Raw genomic sequence first — 22,441 nt, forward strand, 5'->3', positions numbered from 1 at the left:
CACTCCTCTCTCCAGCTGCAATTGCTGCTGACCAGTAACTTTGTCCTCATCTTAAACACGCTCTCCCCGAGGCGCTGCCACCATCGCTGACGGGCTCGGCCTTGGCCAGCGGCAGGTCCGTCTTGGAGCTGCTGGCACTGGCTGTACCAGACACAGGGGAAGCTTCCAGCAGCTTCTCACAGAAGCCACCCCTGTAGCCCCTTCACTACCAAAACCTTGCCCCACAGACCCATCACAGCTCTGCTCAGCTGTAACTAAAGATCCCTGTATTATCCACACGCTTTCCAGCACAAAGCCAAAACACAGCCCCACCAGCCTCTAGTGGAGAAAATTAACTCTGTCCCAGCCAACACCAGCACAGCTCCCCAGGGCAGGAGAGGATTTTGTCACCAGGACAAATGACAACGGCCCAGCTTGGTGCCTTTTCCTGCCCTGAGGCGTCTCCAGAGGGACAGGCTGGGCAAAGCTTCTCTCCTCCCCTCTGTGGTCCCACGGGGCAGCTGGGGCTTTGTCGCAAGGACACCCTGGGCCTGGGGGTGCTCTTCCGCAGGCAGCAGCGGAGGCCAGGAGTGACGCTGTCTGCTCAGCGCACTCGGGGTGCTCCCTCTGGGAAGGACCCCACGGGACTGGGCTTGTTGCTCCAACTTTATTAAAAACCAGATTGATTCAAACACGGCCAGAGGTATAATTTCACCTCTCCAAGGCTCAGCTGAAGCAGCAGAAGAGCAACGGCAGGCTCCATCCTGATGCTTTCTGCTTCTTCAGAGGTGTCAGGACAAAGACAGTCTCACTTGCCAGGGACCTGACTGAGAGGCTGGCGTCTCTCCCCAAGGGCTGCAGGGCTGCAAGAGAAGGAAGCAGAGCCGCCATGAACCCCCGCTGCCTGCAGAGACGCCCAGGAGTCCCCTCCAGACCGTGCCAGCCCCACCCTTCTCCTCCCCTGGCCAGGAGGAGCAGCTGAGACCAACAGACCAGCTGGCAGCTGCTGCTCAGGCATGGCCCGTGTGCCCCTGGCAACTTCCTCTGCCCCTGGAGCGCTGTCCTGGAGCAGGACCAGGCACAGCAGCACCCTGCCCAGGCTCTGCCTCCTGCCCCACCAGCCCCGGCACACCCAGCGCTGCCCCTACTCACCATTGCAGACGTCCAACAGCGTCTCCCTGCTCAGCCTCCTCCGGTGCCGTGCAGCAAGCCCTAGGCACAGAGCTCACGTCAGACCTCCCGCTCCCCAGCACGCTCCCAGCAGCACGGCCCCTGGCCCTGCCGCACACCCTCCTCCCAGGGAAGGACAGTACCCGAGGCAGCGGCCCTGAGCCAGGCTCCCAGCAAGCCCACCCGTGTGGTGGGCCCTCCTCGGGGCAGCTGGGGCTCTGGCAGCCACAGGGCTGCCCCTTGCTGCCAGCGCGGTGGCAGCGATTGGGGCCGGGCTGCCACAGGAGGGTCCCGGGGCTGTGGCTCACCGATGAACCTGACGGCCGCCTCTCGCAAGGTGGCCTGAGCAGCTTCCAGGTACGTCAGGCTCTGCTGCACGTATTCTTCCACCTTGCTCTTGTTGTGCGCTAACTGGAGAGAGCACAAGGGCACGGGGCTCAGCAGACTCCTCCCCGACTCGGCCGGACCAGTCCCTCCTCCCAGCACCCCCTTCCCCCCTGGCAATTCCCGTCCCCAGACAGAGCCCTGTGGGACTGAGGTTCAAGAGACAGACGCAGGCAGAGGGGGCTGGGGTGCCAAGACTCCTCTGTCCCACTGCCAGCTGGGTCTCCTTCAGCACCCTGGGGACAGGGAGGGGTGAGGGGCCTGGAGAAGAGCCCGTGGGGGCTCCATGCTTGAAGGCAGGGGAGAACACGGCTCTGGGCTGCGGGCTGGAGCAGGGCAGGTGAGGCACAGCTGCACAGCCCACCCCATGGGTGTGTGGGGCAGCCCTCGGCCAGCCCAGCCCTGGGGTTTGGGGTCATCCTCACCAAGGACTCTTCGATCAGCTGTGTCCGATATGGCTCAGACATGTAGCTGGGCAGCCTCCACCCCAGGAACTCCACACAGGTGAGGAGGGTGCATCCAGAGGCCTGCAGAGAAGCAGAGGATGGGAGATGGCACCACAGCCCAGGGAAGGAGACCTGGCATCCTCCTCCTCTTGGCCAGGCTCCCAGCCACTCCCAGTCCCTTAGGGGAAGGGGCATGGGGGCCCCAGTCTGAACTGGCTTCAGCGCCCAGGGCAGGGACACGGGGCAGCCACCAGCTCAGGGACCTCATACTGCGGCCAGCAGAACAGAGACCCTCAAGAGCTGCTGAGCTGCTGCCAGGGGTGGGGGCAGAGCGAAGGGCAAAGGAGGGGTGGGCCCAGGGCTGTAGGCAGCAAGGCCTGGAGTGCCAGAGGCACCGGGGCAGGACGGAGCCAGCAGCACGGCCCATGGGCGTCCCCCAGCAGGACGCTTGGCTCCCCAGCCAGGGCTGCCCCAGCTCCTTCAGCCCAGGCTCCGCATGGGCAGAGCTCTGATCCCGCGATGCAGGGCCAGTCTCCCCCAGGCTCCATCTCCCTTCCCACCACTCCCCCTGCCCCAGGCTGGGCAACAAGCTGGCTCTCCACCCCTTGGAAGTGCTGCAGCCCTCTGTGCAGACCAAGTTCACTGGCCCCACGGAGGGGCACCTGGGTGAGCAGGGCCTCGCTCCTGGGGCCGTCCTGCTCCCCGGGAGCTGGGACATGCCCTGGCCCCAACACCTGGTGCTCTCTTGGGCATAGCCCTGGGGGATGGGGATTGGGGCTCAACGCCCTGGCCTCCGACTCCTGCAGGGACAGCGGGGAAGCCTGTAGGGACTCGTGTGTCTGGTGGCCACGGGCTGCTGCTGAGCCCCACTGGAGCCGGCAGGGCAGCTCTGGGAAGTGCCGGTGCCGGGTTCTCCAGTCCTGCTCTTGCGGGGTCAGCAGGGACCCTTCCTCTGGGCTGGGCTGGAGGAGGGGCTTAACGGGGAGAGTGCGGCTGAGAGGGGACCCCACCTCCCCATCCACCTCTGCAGCAGGGGGGTAGGAGGAAGGAAGTGGGGGGACCAGTGCAGAGAAGGAGGGGAGCGGTGGGACCCTGAGGTGACGCACATTTCCAGACTCTGACGTCCAGCAGCCCTTGGCCCTCGTGCCCAGGCCACCCCGGTGGTGTCAGCATGCCCTGCCCACACCACCGGCCGCCGCTCACCTTGGCCACGCTCTCCACCTGGTCACTCATATGGAGGAGCAGCGGGAGCAGGACCAGGACCCTCTGCACCATCTTCTTCATCTTCTTCTTGCTTCTCCCCACCACAGCCTTGATCACATCTTCGAAGAGCCTGATGGCGAGCTCCCGCACCTGGCTGGACCCCTGGTAGGGAGGAGAACAGAGGGACTTCAAGAGCCGCTCCCTGCCCACGCTGAGCAGGCGTGTTGGCACGGCTGATGTACAGGGGGAGGCTCTGGGGTCGGATCCCGAGCGCAGGAGCTGTGGGCCAGATCTGCAGCTGCAGCTGAGCGGCCCCAGAGCCCTGAAAGGCCCAGCAGGAGGAGTAAGGAGGGGAGCCCTGCCCGAGCACTGCCCACAGGGCTGGGCTGAGGGGCAGCGGCCTCTGCAGGGCGCCCATCTGTAGGGCTGAGGCTCCCCCGGCAGCCTTACATCATCAAAGAGGGGCAGGAGCTTCTCTGCCAGCTGCACACCAACGAGGCTGGCCTCCTCCCTCCTCAGGTGACCCATCACACTCCACAAGAAGAGCAGGGCATTCATCTTGACATCAGCGTTGCCATCCTGCAGGGTCTCCATGATGTCCGGCAGCAGGACCAGCACTTCTTTTGCCTGTACGAAACACAGCGTTTCCTTACGGCGAGGCGCTGAAAGGCCACCTGGAAATGTGCTGGGCGCTGAGCACCGGCCTCCCGTCCGGCTCCCCAGCAGGTGGCACAGGAGTCACTGCAGCAGCCTCCTGGCAGGCAGTGGCCGCTGGCGGGGCTGTGGGGAGAGCACGAGGAAGGGAAGGGAGCGCAGGAGAGCAGCGTCCCCTGCTCAGCCGCTCCCTGTTCTGACCGCCCCCAAGGGGCAGATGGGTTGGGAACCCCCTGGGCCTGGAGGGCTCCCCAGGCACCCGCCAGCCCCCTCCAGAGCGGGGAGGGTGATCGGAGCCATCACTCCGCATTGTGACGCCCAGGCAAGGCCAAGCCACCGCACTACTCCCTGCCCCAGGCCCCAGCTGCCAACACGGCTCCACTTGACTACAGCCCGCTCACCAGCCCAGGTATCTCGGAAAGCTGCTGGGACACTGGAGGGCTGCCCTTGGATAGGCCCTGATCGGGGACAGCAGGAACCCTCGCCCCAGGGTCAGCGATTCTGGGTCCCTTTGCCCTGCCCATACCACAGACAAGACTCCCAGTGAGGGGTGGGCTCATTACCATGAGCGTGTCGAGGATGTCGAGCAAAGAAAGCTCCCAGGTGCTCTCAGAATCCCATTCACGCTGGAACTCCACGTTCTCCTCTGACAGCGTCTTGCCTACACAGAGGGGAAACCCAGAAGAGTCAGTCGGACACAGCCCCTTTGCCAACGAGCTTCCCAAAGGGCAAAAAGACCTTTGAACTCCGCACAGCTGAAGAGAGAGGCTGTGCTGGGGCTGGCTCCCAGCCCCAAGCAGCCCTGACATTCAAGCACCACTGTGCTCCCCGCCCATGGGATCCCTGCTGCCAGCCTGACCAGGAAAGGGAATCCTGGCGTCGAGCTGGTCACACTGGCTGGCCCCAAACCTGCCCAGCCCTGGAGGCCCCTCACTCACCAGTCTGCAGCACCTGGACCCTGGGTATCTCGTAGGGCTCTGGCAGAGAGCTGCTGGGGTAGCTGGGGGGTCTCTCCACCATCCTGTCAAACGGAGGAAAGTGTTTGTGCGGGGGCGCGCAGCTTAGGGAAACGCCTTGGCACCACGGGGCTGCCAGGGGTGGCAGGGACAGAGGTGGGCTGTGCTGGGGTCTCCTCGCCAGCTCCACACTCCTGACTGTCCCCTTGCTGTCCCGTCAGACACTGCAGGCCACAGTCACACTGGTTACTAAGACACTGGGCGGGGGTCAGGGCCCCACTGTGACACGCCACCCGGGCTGGGAGGGGCAGGGCACCCACTGCGGGGGTGGGGGCAGGAGCCAGCTCGCCGTTGGCCCATGGGTCCTCGCAGGGTGCCCCCAAGCCCCCGTCCGCCCTTATGTCCCCTCAGGACCTTCCTGTACCCACCTGCTTGTCCCAGAGCCTTGCGCTCACGCGCCCTGGCATGGCCCCAGCACCTCTCTGGGACACCCCCGCTTCCCCCTCCGTGTGGTGCTCTCTGCACATCTCTACACTTTGTGGCATCTCGCGGTTACGTCTCTTCCCCCACTCTGAAAGTCTCGCTCAGCACCAGGAATCAAAAGGTGTTCACGCCTGCTCCTCTACTCCAGTCCCTGCTCGGGGATACAGCTGTCGATGGGACTCTTACTGGGCCTATCGCTCACCAGGCCCTGTCAGAAGACGAAACCCAAAAGAAGTCCTCTCTTTCTTTTTACACTGCCTTAATGTCTTGAATCAATGCCCTCACCTACAGCCTAAGAGACAGAGAACTGGATGACTCATCCAGAAAAGCCTTCTCTAAGCACACGGGTCTCACTGGGACCCAAACCACACCCAGCTGCTCTGGACAGCTTCGAAGCTGCTCCTTTCTTGTGCCTTCAGAGATTTCTCGAGGTTTCTAAGGTGGGCAGTGGAGAGGACAGACATTGTTGGATGGCAGCTACGGTCTCATGGCTGACAGAAGCTCTCCTTCGCTTCTGCCTTCATCACCCCTGGCCAACCGCTTTATAAAGTGAGAAGCTGTGGGAGATGGCAGGCCATGAAAGGAGAAAACTGGCCTGGGGTCAAACTGGTGGGACCATAACACCTGCTAGACAGAAGACCAGTAAGGAGAGGGTCAGGAGAAAAGGGGGGAAGAGGGACCTGAAGGTGCAGCTGAAAATGAGCCGAGGACGCCTGGGGGTCCCAGTCCAGCAGCCCTGTACCTGCTCGTGCAGCCTGCAGCAGGGCAAGAAACCTGTTGTCCTGACCGGACCGCCTGTGTTTGACTGGCTGCTGTAGTCAGGCGGGCCTGGAGCGCCCCCCACAGCCAGCCAACGGGCACCCCAGAGAGGGCAGAGGAGGGATCAAACCTCGCCAACCAAGGGCTTTGTTCTGCGGGACCTCCGATTCTTCGACGACCCACACATTCATTTTGAGGCCGAACAGGGCGGCCCCACTGACTGGTGCTTTTGCTTATCTTGTGGCCACTAAAAATGTCCAAGGGACTGCTAAATCTGTTCATTAGATGAAACAGGTCACGTGACTAGTGCCATGTTTCACACCCCCACTTCCAAAACCGCTTCAGACCACACTGACATTGCAAAGGCAAGGTCTGGGCCCGTCCTGTTGGTGCAGACTGGCTCAGGCTGCCCCTGTGCCCAGAGCAGATGGGAATGGGCTGCGTTATTAAACAGCTAACTGGACAAAAAGTCGGTGCCTGCTGTGTGGACGGGCCCATGAGCACCCCATGAAATCCACTGTGAGGCCTTAAAAGGCACAGGGAAACAGCAGAAGGGTGTCCCTCCCCGGAGGAAGCCAGCTCGAGCTGAGAGAAACCGGCTCTGGGGCAGAACCGGGGGTCCCAACTCTTCTTCGCATCAGGGGCTAAGGCTGGATTCCTTCTCTGAGAGGGAGATTAGAAAGCAAAGGGGGTCCAGTCTGAACCGCATCAGTCAGCAGCAGGAGCTCCGCAGATCAACAGCTTGGTGTCCGAGGGGAGAGCAGTGACAAGCCGTGTTCCTCAGGGATTGGTGCTGGGACCGGTGCTAGGGAACAGCTTTGTCGGCAACACGTACGGTGGCATCGAGTGCACCCCCAGCAGATTTGCCGACGACTCCAAGCTGTGTGGTGAGGTCAACATGCTGGAGGCAAGCGAGGCCATCCAGAGGGACCCTGACAGGCTGGAGGGGTGGGCCCAGGCCAACCTCATGGAGTTCAGCAAGGCCAAGTGCAAGGTCCTGCACCTGGGTCGGGGCAACTCGAAGCACAGACACAGGCTGGGCAAGGAGCGGATGGAGAGCAGCCCTGGGGAGAAGGACTTGGGCGGGCTGGTGGGTGGTAAGATGAACAAGAGCCAACCCAACAAGCCAACCGTATCCTGGCCTGCATCCAGAGCACTGTGGCCAGCAGGTGGAGGGAGGGGATTCTGCCCCTCTGCTCTGCCCTTGTGAGACCCCAGCTGGAATACCGCCTCCAGCTCTGGAGCCCCCAACATAACACAGACATGCAGCCGCCGGAGCGACTCCAGAGGAGGGCTCTCAAGATGGTCAGAGGGTTGGAACACTTTTCCTATGAGGACAGGCTCAGAGAGTTGGGCTTCTTCAGCCTGGAAAAGAGAAGGCTCTGGGGAGACCTTACAGCAGCCTCCCAGAACCTGAAGGGGGCCTACAAGAAGGCTGGGGAGGGGCTATTTACAAGGGCCTGCAGTGACAGGACAAGGGGCGATAGTTGAAAGCTGGGAGAGGGCAGGATTAGACTAGATACAAGGAAGAAGTTCTTCACTCTGAGGGTGGTGAGACACTGGACCAGGGTGCCTGAGGAAGCTGTGGATGCTCCATCCCTGGCGGTGTTAAAGCCCAGGTTGGATGAAGCCTTGGGCAACCTGGTCTAGTGGGAGGTGTCCCTGCCATGGCAGGGGGGTTGGAACTGGATGATCTTTAAGGGCCTTTCCAACCCAAACCATTCTATGATGATTCTATGAATTACAGGCCCCGAGAGCAGCTTCTACCCACTGTCCCCCCACTACACAACAGCCCTGGCTTCTCCCATGCCCATCTCCACGCTCGGGAGGAGCCGTTCACCCACCCTGCCAGCCGGCCTTGCTGCCTGAAAAACCCGTGCCGTGCTGCTCCAGGCCACCACAACTGTCACACCGCGGCTGTCCCCACACCGCTCTTCCTCATTCTCAGCGACACGGCCCATTTCCCTGCGTTCCCACCTGCCCACAGCCAGCTGTTGCCTTCTCTCATCAGCATTGTGGAAAATCACACATTTTTTTCCTCAACTCCTGTTCTGAGCTCACTGCAGGACAGGCCCAGAGTCCATGACTACGGCTGGTAAAGTCCATAGCAATACAGAATTGTTAAGATGAAAAATACCCAATGGCTCAGCTCGTTTCAATCGTTTAAGGCAAGGCTTTTAGCTAGAACACACTTGAGAACATTTAAAACCAGCACCAACCTGCACGCCCTCCTTGATTGGCCCCTCTGGCTTTATCAGTTCTGCGCATTTTGTTCTGTCCTTGGCAGCACATATCAACATCTTCTTGTCTAAAAGAAACAAGAAAAAGCAGTCATAAATCTGCAGAAAACCAGACAACCACACACACGGTGCCCACAAGGTAACATTGCTCTACTGTTTTCCTACGCCCAAAGCAAGCAAGGACCAACTGAACACAACCATCTGTTGTGAAAACACCCTGTTGTCGCCAGAGGCACGTGCTGCTTCAGCGTCGATCTTTCAGGCTGTGACCGATGAGAAAACGGAAGCGTGGTTTATTCTCAGAGGAAAACCTGAACTGGAAATTAGTTCAGGGCCTCATTTGCCTCTTTAGGCACCCACACGCTGAATAGCCCAGGAAACGGCGCAGAAGTGAGCAGCAAAGCAAACCCAGGGCACCCCAAGAGACCCCCTGACTACACGAGTCCCTCTCTCCCTTTCACCCCGAGGTCCCAAAGCACCAGGGCAGGAGCAGGCAGGGCAGGCGTGTGCTCGGGTCACACCAGGGAGGAGAGGGCAGGAACAGCCCCGGGCACGCAGGATTAGTAAAGGGAATTCCCGCTCTCAGCTGGGGTCAGTCCGTGCCCAAGGCCAGCACTGATCCAGACACGAAACTGAGGGGGTCAGTGAACCCCAGGGGCCACACCCGCTGCACCTTCTTCCCTCGCCTCGTCCACGAGTTGTTTTCCAGGCTCCTCCACCTCACCCTGGCTCAGGCCCCTGCAGGCTGGCTCAGGGCTGGTGGGGGGGGTGGCGACCCTGGGGGCAGCAGCAGGAGCCGCTCTGACCCTGGGTGTGGGGCTGTCCCTGGGGCTGAGCACTCGGGCCCAGGGCTGGTGAACTGGCCCGTGGGCCCTGCAGTCTCCAGGGCCCTTCCTCAGGCCTTGCTATGCTGGGAATTCCCTGCTCCAGCAGCACCCCTGCTCCTGTCCCTGCCAGCTCCTACGTTCTACTGGAGTATCACTGAGGTCTCATAACACTTTTAATTTGATCTGACCAGCACCCTTGAAAGACATGATCTCAGTTTGCTACTTTACCTGGACAACCTTCTTTATTTCCACTTGAAATGGGACAGAACAGACCAGCTAAGCCATAATGGGCTCTCAACCACAGGGAAAATCCATACCACAAGCCTCTTCATCACGTTACCCCAAAATCTCCTTCCTCCTTCATCTAGAGAAATGACAACGAGAGGATTTATTCAGTGGGTGCGCACAACAGGCATGGGGGTGTAGGCGTTCTTAACAGTCATTTCTGATTTGTTTAGATCAGGCAAAAGCACCAAGAGTTGGAGACTAATCAACCAACAGTGGTCTTGAGAAGCTTGCAAGTTTATTTTTTTACAATAGTATTTTTACAGAGATCTTCTACGTTGTCTTGTGAGAAACGATCCGTGTGGTACGTGTTTTGGGAACCAGAATTACGCAAGGAGCGGCACGTGACCTCAGCGTGGGATGTCGCAGTGCACGTGCGATGTGAAGTATCCCGTGCTCCCCAGTGAGCCTCGCAAAGCAACTCCACCCTGTTCTTTCCCTCTAATCAAACTGCAGCTCTGCAAAACGCTTACAGCTGGGTGGTGAGGTACACTTTGATGTGAAAAAAACACTTTTTCAGTTTAAGGCTTCCGTTCATTACCCTTTATCTAGTTCAGCATTATTTACCATGTCTCCTGGTCTGTCAGCAAGTCCTCCAGCCTCCCCAGCCAGGCAAGGCACAGCACAGCAGCAGAGCTTCTCTCCATCAGTCCAGCGCCCCCTGCCAAGAACCTGCAGGGGCGCTAGCACCCACCACCAGCATCACACACCAGGACACCAGCAAACAAGAGAAGCAAAACGTTATTTTTCTTTCAAATGTGGCATTGCAAATGGTGTGGGTGATCCTGCAAACTACTACTGGTGCAGAGAAACCACACTGCAGAGTTTCTTCAGGGGAAAAGAGAAGAAAGCTCCTGGATGCAGTCTCTTTTTAGTCTCTTCCCTTCCACAAATAAAAACGCAAGGATGTGATTTTCAAACAGCCATCACCTTCTACGGGAGGGGCTAAAAATCCACAGCACCTTTTCCATGAGTAAAGACAAAAAGCTTCAGACCAATCACTTCTGATTTCTGGGCGGCGGGGGGGGGGGGGGGAAGAATCTGTTGGTTGATTATCCATTTGTCAGTGGAGTTTATGCCAGGTTATAGCATTTCCCACTGCGATGTGAAACACTATTCTACCTGGGACTAACATCCAGGCAAAAGGGATAATTTGCACGACAAAAAACATTTCAGAGCCTGATTTAACAGGGTACAGGTCCAAGTGATCAGCAAGATGCACAGCACATATCCTTTCCTAAGGTAAGGCCTCAACCTGAGAGCAGTTAAAGACTGCGTGAGAGTGTTAGTGACAAAACGAAGCACCAAAACAACGGCTGAAATACTCTGAGCAGTTCACAAAGTATTCCATAAGAGAAACGACATTATTTTCCCCGGATTCTTCAACTTAAAAAAATAACCTCCATTGAGCTTTGATCAAACCAAAGGCAACAACTAATACCTTCCCTGGTCACCCACCGAGTCCTCCAGACATTGGCTCACACCGCCCAGCTTCGGGCGCCGGAGCTGCCGCCAGTTCCCGTGACGGCCTCTGCCAGCGACAGCCGCTGCCAAGCCAAGAACCAGACCTCCCCGACGCCCGCCTGGAAGCAAACTCCCACGGTGGCCGCTTCTCCTCACGCCGGGCCGGGCTGGGACAGGACCTTGGCTCCACGCTTTGGAAGAGCTCCAAGGGCGCAGCCCAAGGAAACCGGAGTCTCGTGGGTCTCAGAGTAATTCTAGAGCTAAAGCGGTGACAGTCATCAACTCCAGGTCAGGTCATACATGCCAGCGCTCATCACGGACCCACAGAGGCGACCTCCTTCCAGCCCGCCCAAGGCTTTCGAACCCAACACGCCTTCTTCCTAAAGCAGGACCCTGCCTTATTCTAACACCAGTGGGGTTTTCCTTCAGGCGGGACAGAGACACATGAGACAAGCCACCAGCTGCTGTCGGGAAGCACCAGAGCCTTTTGGTTATCGTTTTCCACCGCGTTTGCACCAGAAGGATAATAAAAGTCACAACAGACGGTGAGAAACTTCACCTACAGGGGAGATGGCTGTGGTGAACCAGTAAGACACAGACCAAGGCCTTTTCCTCAGGGGAAAAGCGCACACCAAGAAAGTTAACTGCTCAGCAGACCGGTACCGTTCTCAAGTCAGACAGGAAAAAAAAGGTGGGTTTGAGGAACACCACAGAAGAACCGACCACCACAATGTTCTTTTGGACAGCCCCAAGCGTAAACACACCACGTGCATATAAAAACTCTATGTCCTATCGTTCACATCACCAAGCATCCTTATTTAAACAGATTTTAATGAGTAATTATCTGCACAATCCCAGTAAAACCTGTAGCTAAGAAATAATTTGACAAGACTGCCACAAAAGCTATCGAGAACGCAGACAAAACCGTCACCCAAGGAACATTAAAAGTACAACATTCCCAACCTGACCATGGTTTTTAAGGGCGTGAACCCTCCAGTTCTCCAGTCACGGTATCACCTTGTCAACGAGGTGCCAAAACCGTTTTTGCCACAGCACCCGCCTCCCGAGTCTCCAGTCACCAAAGCTCACTCAATGAAGGGGCTTGTGTCGACCCCTCCCCCGTGACAGTCCCCTGGATGTGCCGAGGGGCGGCAGAAGACGAGGACCGTGGCCTGGGCTGGCACTTGCTGCCCCACCTCGTGCCGACGGGATTCGATGAACGCCACAATTTCAGCCGCCTTCGTCCGGAGCAGCCGGCCCACGGGACTCCACGCTGCCCACCGCCAGGGAACACCGCTCGTCCCCAAACACCCCGACAGACCGCGCCCCCAGCGGGGCGTTATTGCAGCCCTTCTGCAGGAGAGCCCAGCGCCAAAACACAGCAACGACAAGGCCTTCGTTAACACGGACTAAGGCTGCAGCCCGGGGAATGTTTTCCCTCCCAGGAACGACTCCGGAGGGACGAACCGCCCGTCGAGACGCCCTGCGTCACGCCCGCGTGCGGACACTCCCGCGAAGACCACGCACGTGGGAAGGGACCCATTCGCTTCAGACCCTCAGTTCTTACCTCAGCGTCCAAACCAACCCTCAGACCACCACGACTCAGAAATAACCCGTCTGACATTTAATAAAACTCACCGTCAAGTGCCAAAGCTGTCACAATCGGGAGCTGCACTGGGAAAGCAGCTCACACACGCACATCTACCTGCAGAAAAAGAGAGACATAGATATGTGTACATACATATATACATATATGTATACACACATCTCCTATACACCTCCTTCTGCTTCCCTGCGCTGCCTCAATGCAGCGCCTCCAGCCCTGGGCGTTCAGCACAGCCACAACCACCACAACCCAGCGTGCCTCCAGCTCCCGGCGGGGCATGCGGACACAGGCAATTCTTGGCATTTCCCACCTCCTGGGACTGGAATCCAATCCTTGGGGCGACACCTGCCAGGCAGCCCACACCTCTCACACCCATGGCGTTGCTCAGCCCCAGCAAGCTCAGGGCAGGGCCGCGCCCAGACGCCGCCAGCCTCCTGCCGCGGGAGCCGCACGCAAACGCAGCCGCAGCCTCCTCGCACGCAGAGGAGCGACGAGGAGCTCGCATCCCGGGTCTCAGAGCAGCTCCAGAGCTGAACTGACCATCCTCAGCGTTCTGCTCAGGTAATACATGCCAAAACCCATCACAGACCGCGGGAAACGAGCCAAGCGGCTCCTGTGGGCACGTCACGGGCGATGGCGGGGCAAGAGCAGGGCTGGGGAGCGCCCCCAGCCCAAATCTCCCGGGGAAGGCGAGGGCTGGCGCTCCTCAGAGCAGCGCGGCCGCGCTGGAACAGGACTCGCGTGGCCACCTCTCCCCGTCCCACAGGAGCCGCACGGGCCGCGTGACTCCCCACGAGTCACACGCTCGGGGCACCAGGTTTCCCGTCAGGCTCTCGCGCAGCGTCCCCCGCTGCGGTGCCGAGGGAGAACCTGACGAGCACAGGGAGTTCTCTGTGTTCTCACACCGCACAGCGCGATGCCTTTCACAGCCCACCCCAGTAAAGACCGCAATTGGCTGCCAGGAGGTTGCCAGCACAGAACGTTACTCGGGGGCTACTGTCACTGGCACATCCAGCTGCTGGCAGTGAAAAGTGCCCAAAGGCTGCCTTCTTCGCAAGCAGAACCATTTCTTTTTCAGGCAAGAAAAGACCCGAAGCTCAGAACCTTGCAGAAAGGAACAAGACACAACTCCGCCCTTCACAAAACCTCCTCTTTCATCACAGCAAACAAACACACCTTCACCTACAGACGCAAAGGCGCCACCCAAGGAACCCCAAGGTCATAGACTTACCCATGTCAACACAGCCACTACCTCTTAAAGATCTAAAAACTACCCCGTGAGCCTCCAGCGAGCAATCCAGCTTCTTCCTGCCAGCTCTCTACACCCTCAACGCCTTCGTTTGCATCAGCAACACAGAGACATCACAGAGGAAACTGGGGAAAAAAAGCCACGGGAAAGATCACAGAGGGGCACAAGTTTTAACATTCATATCTCTCTAAACCCGGGATTTTTCCCCCGGCTAACTCGGGCAATTCGGCAGCGGGACGTGCCCGCTCGGACACCGACCTGGCTCCGCCCGCCCGCCCTCCCCGCGGGGCACGTCCCCCCCTGGCTTCCCGGCTCGGCCGAACCCTCCCCAGGCACCGCGGAAACCCCCCGCGACGCGGCCGAGCCGAACCGCCAGCGGCTGCCGACCGCCCCGACCGGCGGAGGCCGAGGGCCCGCCGGGGCCTCCCCGCAGCCCCGCGGACCCGGGACCCACGCCGCCAGGCCCGGCCGGGCGGGCTCAGCCTCCCCGCCGGGTCCGCGGCAGCTCCGCAAAGGAGCGATCGCTGCCGGAGCCCCCCGGAGCCCCCCGAGCCCCCGGGCCGGGCCCTCTCCGCCCCACGCGGCAGCAGCAGCAGCACCCACCGCCGCCGCCGCCCGCGCCGGAAAGGGCGCCACGCCGCGGGGCGGGGCAAGACGTCGCTGGCGGAACGAGCCCGCTATAGGTGGCCCTGCCGTTCGCCTGATCCGAGCATCGCGGGCTGAGGCGGCGCCGCGGGCGGGACGGGCCGGCAGTGCTGAAGGTGCCCCGCGACAGGCAGGCAGGCAGGCAGGCAGGCAGGCAGGCAGGCAGGCAGGCAGGCAGGCAGGCAGGGAGGAAGGACCCCGGGCGGAAGCGGGGCCTTTCACCAGCGGTCGCTCGCCGCGGCTGAGTGGAGCGGGTGGGGTTTGTGCAGGCGGCGGCGGCGGCTGCTGTGTTCCGTCAGGAGTTGCCCCCTTTTCCATCAGAAATTGACCCTTTCCTTCAGGAATTGCCCCCTTTCCGCCTGTGGTGGGTTGACCCTGACCAAAATGCCAGGTGCCCACCAAAGCCGCTCTATCACTCCCCTCCTGAAGTGGACAGGGAAGAGAAAAAAAAAAAATACCAAGAGGCTTGTGGGGTTGAGATAAGGACAGGGGGATCCCTCAGCATTGACCGTCACGGGCAAAACAGACTCGATTAAAGGAAAATGTGATTTATTACCAATTAACTCAGAGAGGAGTAATGAGAAATAACACCAAATCTTAAAACACCTTCCCCCCACCCCTCCCTCCTTTCCCGGGCTGAACTTTGATCCTGATTTCTCTCCCTCCTTCCCCCCCGTCGGCACGGAGGAACAGGGAATGGGGGTTGGGGTCAGTTGTTGTTTTCTGCTGCTCCTTCCTCCTCCGGGGGAGGACTCCTCACACGTTTCCCCTGCCCCAATGTGGGGTCCCCCTCACGGGAGAAAGTCCTCCATGACTTCTCCAGCATGAGTCTTCCCACGGGTTCAGTCCTTCATGAACTGCTCCAACGTGGGTCTCCTCCATGGGGTGCAGTCCTTCAGGAACCGACTGCTCCAGCATGAGCCCCCCTCACAGGGTCACCGGCAGCAAACCTGCTCCAGCGTGAGCTTCCCTCTCTGCACGGGCCACAGGTCCTGCCAGGAGCCTGCTCCGGTGCAGGCTTCCCACGGGGTCACAGCTTCCTTCAAGTATCCACCTACTCCAGCGTGGGGTCCTCCACGGGGTGTAGGCAGTCATCTGCTCCACCGCCCACGGGCTGCAGGGGGACAGCCTGCCTCACCGTGGTCTTCGCCACAGGCCTCAGGGGAATCGCTGCTCCGGCGCCTGCAGCATCTCCTGCCCCTCCTTCTGCACCGACCTGGGTGTCTGCAGGATGTTTCTCTCCCATATTCTCACTCCTCTCACTCGCTGCAATTCCTGCTGCCCGACAACTTTTTCACTCTCTTAAATACGTTATCACAGAGGCGAAAAACGCTGTCGCTGATGGGCTCGGCCTTGGCCAGCGGCGGGTCCGTCTTAAAGCCGGCTGGCATTGGTTATATCTGACATAGGGGAGACTTCTAGCAACTTCATACAGAAGCCACCTCTGTAACACCCCCCACTACCAAAACCTTGCCACGCAGACCCATTACATTCCACCTCTAGCAATATAAGCTGGGGAAAACAGGAAGAAGGGGGGCACATTCATTTCGCATTTGTTGTCCGGAGTAACCACTACGCATACCGGAGTCCTGCTTCCCAGAAAGTGGCTGGACATCGCCTGCTGATGGGAAGGAGAGAATAAGATCTGTTGTTTTGCTTTTGCTTCCACGCACAGCTTTTCCTTCATTAAACTGTCTTTATCTGACCCACGTGTCTGTTGTTATTTTTTCTCTCCCCTGTCCAGCTCAGGGGGTTGGAGTGATAGAGTGGCTCTGGTGGGCACCTGGTATCTGGCCAGGACCAAACCACCACAGTCAGACCCATCTGTTACATCAGCTAAATCACCGCTGTTCACGCTGGTTTGTCTGCTCACGCGGCGGCGCTGTGTCAACTCGTACATGCACTGTGTGCTCCCTGCGCTGATAGTTGGGACCTCTGGGAGGGGGATCAGGACTAGCATCTTGCTGCACTGTCTAATGTCAACTTATGATCTGATTGCATCACTGGTCACGAGGTTAAGCTGGTATTTGTATGTGGCATTGCTGTCATGCCCATCCCCCAGGCACCTTCTCACGGCATTTGTTACTCATCGCACCCAGTCCACAGGAGGGACAAAGGAGGACACTTTCTCCCACTCTTCCACCTCTCCTTCCACATTCAGGCTCATTAGAGCAGCTTTTGAGAATTCCAAATATCTCTGGGATGCCCAAGCCACCATGTTCTTCTTGCTGTATCTCCTGAATGTGTCCCAGGGTATTGTTCACGGTTAAACAAACTTTTGCTAAGAACACCACCCAGAGATCTGCCCTGAGGCTGGATAATTATGAGTGGCAGGGTGTGTGGGAGAGTACGGGCAAGTGCCTGGGACAGTGGTTACCCCTAGTGTTTTGGAATTTCACACCTGAACAAATACAGAATCCTGAAAAACTAGTAAAATACTTGGAAAAGGTATGCTGTCACCCTGGCAATTCCAGAGAGACACAAATCACTGCAATATTCTGGGGCCTGGCCCATGCCTACCGAGCCCTTCTCGGCACTGCTCAGTGCCCTCAAGGGGAAGAGAAGGTCTCTGGACCTTCTAAGTAATTTTCACACTATACCCTAATGCCATTGAGTTACAGAGGGGCAGAACCCATTTGTCTTTCTGGAGTGACAGGGGCATCCCAACAGCTAACTGTACTGGAAGCTGACGTGAGTCTAAGTGGGAATGAGTGGCATAAACACCCCATTGTGACTGGCCCAGAGGCTCCGTGCATCCTTGGCAGAGACTACCTCAGAAGGGGGTATTTCAAGGACCCAAGAGAGTACCCATGGGCCTTTGGTATAGCTGCCTTGGAGACGGAGGAAGTTGAATAGTTGTCCACCTTGCCGGGTCTCTTGGAGGACCCTTCTGTGGTGTGGTTGCTGAAGGTTGAAGAATAACGGGTGCCAATCGCTACCACTTCGGTACATCGGCGGCAATATCGCACCGACCGAGACTCTCCGATTCCCACCCATGAGCTGATTCGTCAACTGGAGAGTCAAGGGGTGATCGGCACAACTCGCTCACCCTTTAACAGCCCCACGTGGCCAGTGCGAAAATCTAATGGAGAGTGGAGACTAACAGTAGACTATCGTGGCCTGAATGAAGTCACGCCACCCCTGAGTGCTGCCGTGCCAGCCACGCTAGAACTTCAATCCCAACTGTAGTCAAAGGCAGCCAAGGGGTACGCCACAACTGGTATCACTCGTGCGTTTTTCTCAATCCCTTTGGCAGAAGAGTGCAGGGCACCGTCTGCTTTCACTCGGAGGGGTGTCCAGTACCCCTGGAATCGACTGCCCCAGGGGTGGAAACACAGTCCCACCATTTCCCATGGACAGATTCAGACTACACTGGAACAGGTGAAGCTCCAGAACACCTGCAATACATCAATGACATCATCGTGGTGGCCAAACCATCTGGTTCCTGACATCTGGATACCAGCATCTGCACAAAGCACCTCTGACCAGTGCAACTGGCGCAGCAGCTGCCCCTGGGACTCAGCTGGAACCACAACTGGTAGCAGACGCTGTGCTGGGCCATCTCTGTGGCTCACCAGCCCACACAAGGCATGAAATTGAGCATCGCTGCAGCGAAGCTCTGACTGATCCCTTCCTGCTGTGCAGGCTACAGCACGTCCACGCATGGATCTGAACCTCAGCTTCCAAAGTCAGATGGTTACCAGAGGGAAATACACTGACTGGGTGCTGCTTTCTCCAAGGCTCTTGGGATTTTCTTTGGAACTTCGGTGGGTTTTGGGGAATAGCTCCCTATTCTAGCTTTCTACTTCCCTCTGACAACATTAACAGAAAGTATGAAGGTAAATGTCGCACGAATAAAATACTGAAAATGCATTCTTACTCTGTAAAGTCAGCAAAGCTGGACTACTCACCCCTGGGATGCCAGCTAGGAATCAGCCTGGGATCCAGCCGAGGAGTTCGAAAAGCCCTCCCGGTGGCCGCATCTGCAACCAAACACCCATGAGAAGTTACCGTCACGTGTTCTGACCCACGTGGCCATAACTGAACAGCAGAACATAGAAAGGGGCCATGTCATGACACGGCACAGGCGCGTGGGGCTGCGTTCTCACCCCCGCAGAGGCTCCTGGCTGACTTTGGGCTTTGAGCTGGCAGCTCCCGAAGGTTTAAGGACAAGACCATGACGCACCCGCGCGACCTCTCTGCAGCTCAGCCCTGGAACCCAGCCGGGAAGCTGGACAGACCTCACCTGCAACCGTGTCCGTGAATGACCACAACACAGAGCAGCTCCTGTGAAACTTTTCAATGTGCTGCTTCAGGTCTGAATGCCAGTGAACGCAGCTCAGACACAGCACTGCTCCAGAGCGCTCCTCTCGCCTTCTGCTCAGGTGCCTCTTGCAGATAGTTACCGGCTGCCTGCAGTAGCGTAGAGCTGTCAGCTCCCTGGAACTCCCAAGGCTCATAATTGGGCTCCAGCTGAGAAGTTCGATAAGCCAGGCCAAGGCCATCACCTGCAATCAAGCAGAGCTCAGAGAAGTTTACACACACACACACAGAGGAAGCCCACCCCTGGGAACTGGAGGAAAAAGCGACAACAGACTGTGACAGGCGGCAGCAGCGCTACCCCTGTGTGTTCCTGCAGGCTGGGGACCTGCGGTTCATCCGAGGGGAGCAGGACTGCAGGACTAGAGCAGAAATGCTCCTGTTTTCCCGAGCAGACCTCTCCTGAGCGTGCCCCTCTGGGGTGGCCCCGAGGCTGACAGCCGGGATCCAGCCAGGGAGTGGCAGAGCCACGGCCCTGGGCACGGCTGCAGCGAGCCCAGGGAGAAATGTTGCCGTGGGCTGTTGTCTGGCTCCCACGGTGCCATGCGCTCACCTGCCCTGGCACACAGTGGGGGCAGGCTGCCCTGGGGCAGGGCAGTGTGGCATGAGGCCGAGTGTCCCCACAGGGACTTTAGTGCTGGGTTTCTTACCCTGCACGGCCGCTCCCACCAGAAAATCCCCCCAAAGCAGCCACGGCCCCTCTACAGCTCCCCGCAGGGTGTCTGCCCCTCTGCCGGCACCGCGGTGCCTGCCTGGCTTGCCCGGCCCGGCCCAGCTGCTCTCCCAGACCCAGTCTTAGCCTTGGCCCCACGCCGCCCCACTGAGGCGCATTGGATGCCACACCGCACTCCTCGGGGCTGGGTGCTGGCCCTCTGCCTGCCTACCTGCTCCCTGTGCTCGTCTTGGAGCAGCCTGCGGGCTTGCAGGACCACCAGGAGGAGGAGGCGGGTAAGGACCCGGGCCCCACACACTTGCACCATGCTGCTACCGGCTGCTGCTGCTGCCACCGCTGCCGGAGTGTTGCCCACAGCTGGCGTGGCACAGCACAGCAGAGCGAGGCTCTGTCACCTCAGAGACCTGTCAGGCCACATGCCCCCCCAGGCCCCCCCAGCGTACCCCCGGTGCCATTGAGTTACCGAGTCTGCACACTCTTGTGTTTCCTCGTTCTCCGTGCGTGGGGAAGAAGCCGAAGCGGAGAAGGGTGGATGGACCTGTTTTGGCAGGTGTCGTGTCTCTAGTACCTCACCTGTCGTGCCTCTAGGATAGAACTCTTGCATGAATATATTTCAAAACACCTTTCTCTGTCTTTGAGATGAGAGGGAGAGTTATATACCCTGTTTGCTTTCTGGGTTAAGAAATGAAGGAAAACAAGGCCTGTCTTCTCAAGTGTGGCTTCAGGAACCCACTGGTGAAAGAGCCTGAAAGGCTGGAGCGGATGGTGAGCCTCCGAGGACAGCGACCTGTCTAACTGCAGTGCACTTCAAAGTTAATGGCTGAAATCTTTTGTGCCTTTCCTTGGGAGCCAAATGCAGTATGTCTGACCTCACAGGCACACTGGTTCTCCAGATGCCCGCGGGCTATACCCAGGCGGGTCCGGAAGAGCAGTCCAGGGTCACTTCTGCTGTCCCCTCCACGTGGGCACCAGATACGTCAGTGTGCTCAGAGGTGCAGGTCCCGCCCTGCCCAGCGACCGGTAGTTGTTATCACCTGATACAAAACAGTACGTAAGCGCGTGGACTGAGCACCGGTTTGGTATCAGGAAGGGCTGTTGAGGCCTCTTCCATTCGGTACCAAAGCCCGTCACCGGCCTGCAAGTACAGACCAGGCTGTATGAGGGGGCTCCATCTGACGCCTTCGAGTTCAGCTGATGACAAAACCATGACACAGCGCAGCTCTTTCACCTGCAGCTGCTTTGCGTTTTACCTGCAGAAGGTCCTGGGCAGACCCTCGCCTGCCCAGGTCCACCTCCAGGCAGCAGCTCCAAAAGGCCCGAAACTCAGCGGACAGTTGCTCGCGGTTCTGCAGCTCTGGTGTCCCGTTGGTCGCTATCAGATACGTCACCTAGAGAGAACAGAAACACGAGACTCCACCTGTTTCTTTCTGACCCAGAACTGCTCACAGAGAGCCCATTTTTTTAAGGTCCAATCTCCGGTGCCAGTTTCTTCCCTGGCAGAGGGTTAGAGATGATTTTTCTACAAAAAAAAAACCCTGATGCAGCCACAGCTACTCCAACATCGTGATCTTGCCTTGACAGCTGATTGCAGTGGCTGACCTAGTTAGTAGGAACTCCATCTGCAAAAGCACATTTTGCTTCTCCATGCATCAACACCAGCTTTACTGGCTATTTTAAAGAGTGAATTTGGTCCAGCTGTATTATTCCAAAGGATGATTACATAAAATGCATCCCTGCAGTGCTCACTGCTCCCTAAAGTACAGCTTCCTTAAAACAAACCTAGTCCAGACTTTCGCTCTGTTCTAGATACAAATGGTAACCAGGTGAAAAAAAATGTAGATCCATCAGCTTATTCCTTGGATAAACAGAAACATTCGGAATCTCATTTTCTACACAGACGTGTAAGCTGCGTACACAGATTCACTATGAAGAAAAAGCATAACTGGGCAGACAGGAGCCACTTCAACTCTGTCTTTCAGCAGTCTCCAAATTCCAGATCGGCAAGTCTTCCTGACAGACCTCAGGCCAAGGAATTAGAACAGAATTTTGCAAAACATCGGGTGAGCATTATCCAGGGCAGTTCACTTGGAACCAAGGTCTCACATGCTGAGAAGCTGGACAGATGAGTTCATTCTGCTTTTGCAAGATGTTCTTCAGAAGCACAGGACAAACATTTTCAACTGTGTGCAGCTAAACTTGCAGAATATGTCTCAAATATACAGCAATAACAATAGAAATAGGTCTAGGAGTCTTCCATGAAAACGTTTGCCATGACAAGAAGAGCTCCGCACTACTGGCATTTAAAGAGATGGTGGCCAAAGGCACTTTGCTCTTATCCTCTTAAACACAGAGGAAAATTTTCAGGCCTAAAAAGGCAAATGAACCATCCTAGAGTAAAAACAATAAAAGGAAGTTTCTCTACTTTTCCCTGGTGCTGCCCCAGGGACGTCCCTTCTCCTGCGGTAAAGGAACACAGCACCCATGTCAGCCTTGGGAATTTTATTCCGGCTCCATTCACCTGGCTGTGAAACAGGAGTGCCAGGACAAAGGGAGCTCTTTCAGTTGCTCCTTTCTTCACAGAACACCAATCAGCAGAGTCATCTGTAGCTGGGTACTGCACCTTTTAAGTAGTTCTACAACCACAGAAAAAGGTCTAGGGGAAGCCAAAGCACCTTCTTGCCGTGTCTCTTTTGCTTTCCTGTGATCTAGCTGGTAGAGAAAAACAAGTACAGTACAACGGAAATAAGTGTTTGCAGTAGCTGGAAAGGGGCAACAAGCTCATGGATTTCTTTAATGTACCCAGAAACAAGAAGGGATTTGGCATACAGCTGAAGTCTGTGAAAATGAGATCCTAAAGTTATCCAGGGCACCCAGATACATGACAGAACAACATACGGATGATTTAGAAGCCTGAAACTGTAGAAGATCCGCAGCATTTGGAAAGTTGCTACAGTTTTGAGGAACACTGATGCACTGCAGTTATTAAAATGCAAAAGCAAACAGAAATGCCTAGGATTTGGTTTGTTGGGTTTTCTGAAAACTGAAACTGGGGAGGTCCGACCGGCATTTCAAAGGACTTTTATCACACCAATATTTGT

General features: G+C 57.5%; 1 protein-coding gene and 1 non-coding gene across 5 annotated transcripts; both read right to left on the reverse strand.

The window, feature by feature from the left end:
• Positions 1-632: 632 nt before the first annotated feature.
• Positions 633-14,338, reverse strand: LOC147413093 (maestro heat-like repeat-containing protein family member 7). Of its 4 annotated transcripts, XM_086480670.1 has the most exons (13): positions 14,309-14,338; positions 13,688-13,830; positions 12,489-12,555; positions 9,330-9,465; positions 8,254-8,342; positions 4,775-4,857; positions 4,400-4,497; positions 3,633-3,809; positions 3,183-3,344; positions 1,959-2,060; positions 1,458-1,560; positions 1,132-1,191; positions 633-842 (listed from the first exon to the last, which is right to left on the reverse strand). In XM_086480670.1, exons 6-13 carry the CDS (start codon positions 4,854-4,856, stop codon positions 706-708), a joined length of 921 nt encoding a protein of 306 aa, XP_086336796.1. In that variant the 5' UTR covers position 4,857; positions 8,254-8,342; positions 9,330-9,465; positions 12,489-12,555; positions 13,688-13,830; positions 14,309-14,338; the 3' UTR covers positions 633-705. The 4 variants fall into 4 exon arrangements, with proteins under 4 accessions (XP_086336796.1, XP_086336795.1, XP_086336797.1 ...); XM_086480669.1 differs by lacking the exon at positions 14,309-14,338 and having other exon boundaries at positions 13,688-13,968; XM_086480671.1 differs by lacking the exons at positions 9,330-9,465; positions 14,309-14,338 and having other exon boundaries at positions 13,688-13,968.
• LOC147413094 (small nucleolar RNA SNORD45) lies at positions 11,088-11,172 on the reverse strand. The gene has a single exon (XR_015184119.1). It is a non-coding gene; the product is annotated as a small nucleolar RNA SNORD45 (small nucleolar RNA).
• Positions 14,339-22,441: the final 8,103 nt, after the last annotated feature.

This window comes from Leptosomus discolor, unplaced genomic scaffold (genome assembly GCF_034619465.1).
Source record: "Leptosomus discolor isolate bLepDis1 unplaced genomic scaffold, bLepDis1.hap2 HAP2_SCAFFOLD_40, whole genome shotgun sequence".
In the NCBI taxonomy this organism is placed as follows: domain Eukaryota; kingdom Metazoa; phylum Chordata; class Aves; order Leptosomiformes; family Leptosomidae; genus Leptosomus; species Leptosomus discolor.